General features: G+C 58.3%; 1 protein-coding gene across 1 annotated transcript; it reads right to left on the reverse strand.

Moving 5' to 3' along the window:
• Positions 1 to 1,703: 1,703 nt before the first annotated feature.
• On the reverse strand, positions 1,704 to 5,869 carry LOC103656192 (PILR alpha associated neural protein). Its single transcript, XM_040642601.1, has 5 exons — positions 5,865 to 5,869; positions 5,215 to 5,726; positions 4,371 to 4,452; positions 3,328 to 3,549; positions 1,704 to 3,002 (listed from the first exon to the last, which is right to left on the reverse strand). Exons 1-5 carry the CDS (start codon positions 5,867 to 5,869, stop codon positions 2,981 to 2,983), a joined length of 843 nt encoding a protein of 280 aa, XP_040498535.1. The 3' UTR covers positions 1,704 to 2,980.
• Positions 5,870 to 9,034: the final 3,165 nt, after the last annotated feature.

Raw genomic sequence — 9,034 nt, forward strand, 5'->3', positions numbered from 1 at the left:
GCTAATCAGGCAATAATTAATTCCCTCTTCATTAGGGGCCTTCATGCATGCCTTTTGCATATGGATGAGCCTCGGGGTCACACTGTCCCTCTGAAGAACTATGGTTGCAGAGGGTGATAGAGCCCCGGTGTGCTCTCCAGGCGCTTGAGCTCCTTCCCCTTCTAAGCCAGTGCTCCTCTCCCCCACCCCCACCTGACAAAGATTAGATTCCTGGGGCGGGGAGGGGGGGGAGGGAAAGGTTAGACTTCTTCTCCCATCCACCTCGGATCCGCCCCTGACGCATCCTTAGCACCTGTTCCTGCACCCTCACGTTCCATCCGGCCTTCTCCCTCCACCAGCTGCTGCTGGGATCTCTGCAGGCCTCACTGGGTTGACTCTGAGCCCTTCTCAGCAACTTGTTGGCTTTGCACCTCTGCTTTTAGTTGGTTCATCACGCCTTGCCCCTGTTCTGCCTTTTTCCTCTGTAGCATTCTGTTTTTCTTAGGGAGTCTGATGCCCCGAAGGTACATACTGCTCTGATGCTGAGACATATGCTGCCTCCTCCCCACTCACCATTGTGTGCTATATGGATTCAGCCACTTTCCTGAGTGGACAGTGAAGCTCCCCAACACCTAAAACACACACCTACCAACGCCTATACACTCCAAATTCTAGCTGCAAAGATAAATGCGTGGAAGCATCGAGTCCGGGGAGCCCAGACTTGCTCATACAGTCTCCTCTCCTCCCTGGAGCTCCCCATTTCCAGGGAGCAAGTGGGGCACAGATGGGGGTGGGGGAGAAATGGGACCTGGGTGGTTACCATGGCAACAGAGCCTAGCAACAGCTGAGCGGCTGATGTGTGGGCTTTTGCAGGGCTGTCACTAGAGCCAAACCTAGAATGGGGGGCTCAGGGGTGACTGATCCCAGCTGGGCAGCCTGTGTTCTCTCCCCCAAACGTACCCCTTGATTCCACCCCCACACCCTAGCAGCGTCTCTCTCTCAGAGAGGGCAGAGTGGGGAAAGCTAGTGAGAGTTAACCACAGGGGTTCTAATGCTGCACAGCTTTTGGGGGGGGGGCAGCTGTAGATGGGGCAAGTTAGGGAGCAAGGCTGAAAATAAACCAAGCAAGGCAGCCTCTTTCTTGTGGCCCCTCTCGCCTCTTCCCCTTTACTTCATTTCACCCTTTACCTTCCATCTGTCTTATCAGCTCTCTCCTGTTTTTGTTTGCTTCATTGCCTGTCCCTTTTCTCTGTCTCCTTTCTCATGGGTCTCTCTTGACCTTCACTGGCAAGTAACAAGCAAGCCACTCTTCTAGTTTCTCTTGCTCTGGCTGCTCCCTTCAGCTTCTCCTTCCATTCTCTCCCAAGTCAAAGCCCGTGGAGCGCCTGGGTCGCTTAGTCGGTTAAGCGCCAGACTCTTGATTTCGGCTTAGGTCTATGATCTCAGGGTCATGATCTCAGGGTCATGAGATCAAGCCCCACGTCGGGCTCCCATGGGGGCTGGCAGACTGCTTAAGATTCTCTTTCTCCCTCTCTCCCTGCCCCTACACCCCTTAAAAAAAAAAAAGCCCAGGAACCCTAACTCCAGGTCAGAGCAGGCCAAGTCACCCTGAGTCTTGAGGGGTTCCCTCCAACCCCCATTCTTCTTTTCCTTCCTTCTTGGTTGCCCATTGCCCCCTCCCTCTCCTCTCTTCAGGGTTCATAAACAGAACCAGGGGACTCCGGTATCTTGCAAAGGCTTTATTTGAAAATTTTGAAACTTACATCCCACAAGAATTCAAGATTATCACCACAAGAAGAAAGAGATAATACAAAAATATATATCACAGCATAGGAGCCAGGTAAGAGAGGAAGAAGGAAGGAAGGTGGAAAAATGATGAGACGTAGGGACAAATGAGAGGGGAAGGAGGGGGGACAGGCAAAAGGAGGAAGAAGTGGAAAAACCAAGGAGGGCAGGGAGGAGGAAGGCGAGGGAGCCCAGGAAGGGGAGGGATAGACTGGGAGGCAGAGCTCCCGATGGCCGTAAACCAGCTGGCCCCAGTCCCTGGCAGCCTAGGTGAAGTTAGGGAGGCCCTCAGGAGGCTGGGAAGTGGAGGACTGGCTCAGGGACTCTGAATTCCAGAGAGTGACCCACACACGGACAGCCAGGACAGACAAGACAGAAGGAACTTAGGAGGAAGGGAAGGGCAAATGGGAGCCCCTTTCTCATGTAGTGCAGCAGGTGACTCCCCAAAACCCATCTCCCAGACAACAGAATTTAGCAGTTGGGGAGGGGAGAAGTTTGGGGCCTCACTACCCCCATTCCCATGGGGGAGCCCTCAGGGTAATGAGCACGCCCTTGGAGTGGGATGGGGGAGACAATGAAACACATGACATGGAATGGGATGGGACCATGACAGATGGGGGCATGAGAAGCCCCCAGCTCTCCTCCCACCCACCTCTGGGGCAGCATGCAGGGGCCACAGAAACTAGATCAGTGGGTGTTCATGAGGGAGAGCGTGAGCACAACACACAATACCACAACATGGGGCCAGGAAATGCGAGTGAGAGGTAACAGGAGAGTCACCCACTGACCACTGAGTGACTGAGCTGAGCCTGGAATGTGGGAGGAAGAGAGAGTGAAAAGTGTGAAACAAAGGGAGAATGTGAGGGATGGGGAGGGGCGGTGTGGGTGGAGAGAAGGTGCAGAAGACTGGCTGTACAAGAGCACAAGTGTGTGCGATGGCCCAGGAGGGTGGAGGTGAGTGTGCAAGGCTTTCATGTGAGTGTGCAAGGGTAGGGATGGGGGACCAGAAGCCACAAATATGTGAGGCCCCCCACCTAAAGGAGGGTGAGCAGGTAGGATCGCCTATGGGGCTAGTGAGGGTTCCAGGGTGGTGTGCAAGGGCAGGAGCCAGGAGCCCCTGTGGCCCCAGCTCCCACAGCTGCCCCACCCTCAGTGGGATGGGGGCTATGCCGGCCCCTTGGCCTCCTGCTTGGCGGCACCCCAACATTGGGGGGCATCACAGATTCACCAGGGGAATCCTGAGAGGAAGAGGGAAAGGGCACAGTCAGGAACCACTGGGTAGGCCAGAATCGAAGGGAAGTCCAAGGCAAAGAAAGGGACTCAAAGATAAGAGGGCAGAGTTGAGTTAAACGACAGTGTGAGAACAGGACAGAGATCCACAGAGAGCGGGAGAAGGAAGGGTCCCCTAGAGAGGACCTGGTCCAGTCCTAGGGAGGGCCAGGGCTGTGTGGGGGGTAGGTCTACCTCCTCCCCACCCACCCAGGAGGGAACACCCCCAACCAAGGCTCTGGACCAAAGGTGCCTTACCTCCCAGCCCTCCCATCCCTTTGCCCCTGCCCTCACCGGTTCAACTGGAAGGCTGGAGCCCCCTTGGGCTGGGGCATCCCAGGCCGGGGTCCCCCTCGGGGCTCCTCATGGTCAGGGGTGGGGGTAGGCGAGTCCCCGAAGGCCCCCAGCACAGTGACCCCAGCTGGGGACAGGTCTGTCAGTGGCTGCTGGCTCTCTTCCTGCCTCAGGGCACCCTGCTGCCCAGAGGGCCTGCGCCGCTTCTGGCTTCGGTCCCAGCTGGTACACGGGAAGGAAAGATGTTCTCTCACACATTTAAGAAGCCCCCATCCTGGGCCTGCAGTGCTGGCCACGCCCAGCTTCCCTCAGACACCCCGACATCCTACAGCAGAGAAACTGACTTCTTAGCAGTTCCCTATAGCAAATATCTGCAAACTGAGTGTCCATAAAGCTACTTTCCCTACCCCCTGGGGGATTCAGGGATGTAAACCACCTTCCAGACCTGGCCCAGACCCGCAAAATCAGTACCTCCTCCCCACCAACAGAGTCCCCCAGAATTGCCCCCTCCCCCATGCATACCCGGAAGAGCCATTTCCCTCCGCAGCAGGCGCCTGGAAGGTTTAGTTCTAGTTCAAAATCAGCTAATGACCTGGACACCTGAGTCTAATGATTCCCTCAGTAAAGTGTGAAGGACTGAGTGACCCGTTATTAAATGCGTGCAAAGAAAGCTCCAGACTTTCTCCCTCCTCCCCAGGCAGCCCCAAGAAGGGGCTCTGCAGAATGGGTCAGTTTTCTCTGTTTTGGAGGAAATGGGAACAAGGGATGCCCACCAAGGCCTCCCCTGCAAGCCTCCAGTGCGCATAAATAATTGCTCTGCCTTTCCCATTATCCTTGTATTTCCCGGGGAAAAGGAATTTGCCCTGATTTCTCACTGTCTCCCCCACCCAAATCCTTACTACCGTTTCCCAAGGTTTTTCTTGCTTAAATCCACCACTTCCTAGCCCACCTCCAGCAAAAATGCTGCCCTTGCTCCTGCCCTCTTCCAAACACTGCCAAACATTAGGTCCCCAACTGCCAGCACCCTCCTCCCCGCAGCTTACCAGAACTTGAAGATAATGCCAGTGGCCACAAGAACAATAATGATGGAGATGGTAATTGTGACATAGAGCTGGGGGTCCACACCTGATTGGGGCGGGGAGAAAGTTTTAGGGAGGCCTGAGGTGACAGGAGCCAAGAGGGGGTAGGGGTTGGGATTAGGCTGTGGGTTCAATAAGCTTGCGGAGTGTTGCCGTTCGAATCCACAATGCCCAACTCTTTCTGCTTTCCTGAGCCCCCCCCCTTCATTCTTACCATCAGCTTTCCCTGAAGTTTTTAGTTGTTTTCTTCCACGTTCCCAAATCTTCTATATACATGTGATGAGAAGGAGGCGCCAAGGCCAGAGAGAACCCCTCTCTCTGCATAGAAACTAGGGGATGGAAATGGCCATCTCTGCACTAGCCTCATCCCCAGACTACTGGCCCAGCTTGGCATTCCTTGAGCCGAAATGTCACCCTGAAGGTCCCTTTCATTCATGGTATTCTTCCGCATGGAATACTCTCACTCCATTTTCAAGGTCTGGCTCCAATGTCAATTCTTGGAAGGTGTCCTGATCCCCAGGCAAAAGTAATCTTGCCCTTCCTTCTTTTCCTGAAAACATGCTGAGTGCCTCTATTAGAGCATTTACTACATTCACTCATCCCCGAGTGTTGGTACATTTGTCTTCTCCAGTGGACCAAGTCCCTCCAGGGCTCAGAGGGCATTTCACCTGTGCCCCTGTGCCAGCACAGTGCCTGACACATTTGTGGGAGCAGCTAACAGACAAGATCTCTGTTGCTGCCCTTGGAGCCTTCAACCAGCCTCCCCACCGCTCATACCCCCCCACCAGCCTCTCCCACTCGCACTCACCTTCCCCATGGGTCCCAAAAAGGAACGGCCGCAGGGTGGCAGGTGCTTCTCCAAGGATGAGCCCATCTCCATCACCCCGCATGGAGTCTGAGTTGGGGTGCGGGGTTGCCAGCCCATGGGGGGCTGCAAAACCATAGTCCAGGGGCAGAAATCCAGGATTGGCAGAGTTGGGGTCCCCCCCATCCTCTCGAGACACTGTAGGGCCCCATACAATGGCCCAGGGGTACTGGGATGAGGGTGGCCCCTCCTCAAAGCCAGATGGGGTGGCAGGGGGTGCAGTGCCTGGCAGGACTTGCCGACGCGATCTTGGGACCCGAGGGGATCGGCTTGGTGGGGGTGCCCGCTCCCACACGCACACGTGGCGTGGGGCAGAGGGGCCTCCCCGGGCACAGGGGGGCCGGGCTGGGGCTGGTGGGGTTCGAGGGGAGGAGGAAGAACCTTGAGCAGGTGGTGGGAGGGGCAGCAACAGCAGTGGCCAAAGAGGGAGGAGGTGGGACAGCAGCAGTGCAGGCCTGCAAGAAGGGAGAAAAAGGGGGTGAGACACAAGCCCGTCTTGGGCTTATGTGCAGAACACAGGCTCATACCAGAGATCCCAGGCTGCCTCCCTCCAGCTTTCTCAGGAAAAGCAGGTGGGCCTTGGGAAGACTGGCCTCATTTCCTCCTTTCCTAGGGTCTGGCCCTCAGGAAGGAAGGCCCAGGGTGGTCCCAGGAGGGAAGGGGCCCAGACCCCAGGAGAAGTGGCCTCTAGGCTCCCTCTGCTGTGCCAAACTTACCACATCTTGGACTTCATGTCCGAGCTCTTCCTCAGCTGTGACCCTGATTTTCAGCCTTTACTGGGGGAGAGAGGGGGTTGTCACATCCCACCCCTGCCCTGAGCATTTCCCCAGCTCATTCAGCCACCAGTCCTACCTGGATCTGCCCTCCCAGGCTGCCAGCTGCCACTTAGAACCCTTGGGGGGGGGGTAATCTCCCAGAGTTAGTTCCTGTCTAGCCCCCAGCCCCTATCTGTTACTGCTCTGAAATCCTTGTAACTTCCCCACCTCGGGGTCTACTCTTACTTCTCTGGCTTCCTTCCTTCTCACTTCCTCTGCCCACAGCTCCAAGCTCTTGTTGGAGCTTAATTTAGAGCCAAGAACCTTGTGATTCCTTGAGCACCTACCGCTAGGGAGGGAGTCTGAGAGTGGGGGAGGGAAGAGGAAGTCAGTCTGAGTGAACGTGTGAGTGTGTGTATGGTGAGTGGACAAGGGGAGCACGCCAGCCTGCCCAGCCTGCTTGGAGTCCCAAGTGGTTCTCTTAGGGTGGGCCCCGGGGAATCTACATCTTCAGGAGAAGGGGAATAGGGGAAGGAGGGATGGAAAGAAAGAAACAGAGAAAGACAGAGGTGGGTGGGAGAGAAACTACAGAGTATAATTTTTGCTCAATGTTAAATCATCCAAAAGCATAGGTGCTCTCTGAAGGGAGGTGGAGCTGGGGAGAGGCCACCCCCTCAAATGTAGCTCTCCTGGGTAGAGTCCTGGGAGAATCTGGATAGTTGGGTTTTGAAAGAGGAAGGACGGGTTCTCAGCGCTGAGGGCGGTGAATCCAGGGGGGCCAGGCTTCCCAGAGTGAATGAGGATATGACACCCTGGGTCCCCTGGATTCTGGGTCTAAATCTGCACACTAAGTGCTCTCAGAAAATAACAGGAGAATATGATGGGAAAGTCTGGGGAAGGGCAAGGGGAAGCAGGGAGTGGGGAGAAGGGTGAGGGGTAAGAGGCTGAGAGAGGGAGGGTAAGGGTGTAGGGTAAGAGGCTGAGAGAGGGAGGGTCGCTTAGGAGTGAGGAGAGGAGAAAGGTGAAGAAGTGGGCACGAGCATGGAAGGAGGGACAGGAGTCAGCCTGAAAGAGGATGGACTGGGAAGGGGGTGGGTACAGGAGATTGGCAGCTTGGAGGATGCTGAAGGGAGAACAAGCTAAAAATACAGGTGAGAGAGGGAAACCAGGAGGGCGAAGGGGTCGCAGGGTCAGGGGAAGAAGGGGGAAGGGCAGGAGGACAGGGAAGGAAAGGTCTGGGCAGGACGGGAAGTGGACAGAGTGGAAGGGGAAAAGAGAAAAGGGGTGGAGAAGACCAGGGACTCGGAGAAAGGAAATGGAAAAGGAGAAAACATCATACGGAGGACAAAATGAGAAAAGGAAGGGACTGGGGACCGAAAACGGAGCAGCAAAGATGGAGGAGTTGGGAAGTGTTTCTTCAAATGTAAAGTGATATGGAGCTCTGGGAAGATACAGGGATGGGAGCCTGGTGGGCTGAAGGGAGAGAGGGACGTGAAGAGAAGGAAGCTGGAGGGAGGGAGCGAGGGAGGGAGGAAGGAGGTTAGAGCGAACCAGTGAAGCGGAGAAGGGCTCACGGGGACATCTGTGGCCAGCTGACTCCAGGACTCACTTGCCTCTCTGCCTTGTGCACCCCCCCAAAACCAACGTCAACTCCAGTCCCCAAGCCCCGCATCCCCTTTAGCCACCCCCTCCAGGAAGCCCGCAGTCCCCAGCCTGGCGCGCCACCCCCACCCTCTCCTCGCTTCTCACCGACCTGTTGTGCGCAGGAGACGAGCTGGGGGTGGGGCGGGAGCCTTCGGGTGGGGGAACCGGGCCCCATCCCCAAAGCTGCCCCGGGCCCACCCCTCCCACGGGCCCGCGCTCCCGGACAGGCTGGAAAGCGGCGGGGGGAGGGGGGAAGCGAGGACCAGGAGGTCAGCGAAGGGACCGCGAGGGAGGGAGCGCCGAGAGCAGAAAAGGAACCCGAGGCAGGAGGATGCACCGAGCCGAGGGCTGAGCCGAAGGCGGGATGGAGGCAGCCGCGGGGACGGTGACCGCTGCGCCAGGAGGGCAGGATGGAGTCGGGACCCGCGGAGGGATGGAGAGCACCGCGGGGAAGGCGCGCCTAGGGGCGGCCGGCTCGAGCCCGGGCGAGGGACCGCGCCGGGAGGGGCGGGGGGCCGAGGGCGCGGAGTCGGGAAGGGCAGGGCCGGGCTCCCGCGGGCGGGGGCGTGTGGGGGGGTCCCTCTCGCTCACCTGCATGCCTGGCGCGGCGGCGCGACAGCTGCGGGCGCTCGGGGCTGCGCGGGGCTGGGGTTGCTGGCGAGGGCTTGTGGGGCACGGGGCATGGTCGGGGGGTGGCCCGGCAGCCGGGGCGCGCTGGAGAGGGTGGGGTGGGCGCCCAGGAGAGGCGGCGGCGGCGCAACGGCGGCGGCGGCGGCGGCGGCGGCGGCGGCGGCGGCGGCGGGAGATGCTCGGCTCGGCTCGGCTCGGCTCGGCTCGGCTCGGCTCGGCTGGGCTCGGCTCGGCAGCTCCGAGCGCAAGGTCTCCGCCTCTCCCCCTCCCGCGGTGGGCCACGCACGGTTTAACCCTCCTGCTGCCGCGCCGCAGGAGTTGCGCCCGTCTGGGTCCCAGGTGGAGGGAAAGGTCTCCGCCTCTCCCCCTCCCGCGGTGGGCCACGCACGGTTTAACCCTCCTGCTGCCGCGCCGCAGGAGTTGCGCCCGTCTGGGTCCCAGGTGGAGGGTTGGAGAGGGCAGTGGACGGTGACCGACAGTCTGATTCCCGGGGTTCTGGGAGCGGACTTCTCCACCCCTTTCACCCAACTACATGGATACCCATGGTCACTCTAGTCCGTTTCTGAGATTCTGAGTCACCTACGGCTCTGCATCCCCAGCTCCGTTTCGCCCCTGGTGGACATTGCCGAGCGCCGGGGATCTAGGTGGGGCTGGGGGTGGGGGTAAAGACCTCGAACCATCCTTGGATTATCCCAAAGGCTTGATCCCCCATTCCACTCTGGCCCTGCTACAGT

This window comes from Ursus maritimus, unplaced genomic scaffold (genome assembly GCF_017311325.1).
Source record: "Ursus maritimus isolate PB19 unplaced genomic scaffold, ASM1731132v1 scaffold_26, whole genome shotgun sequence".
Lineage (NCBI taxonomy): Eukaryota > Metazoa > Chordata > Mammalia > Carnivora > Ursidae > Ursus > Ursus maritimus.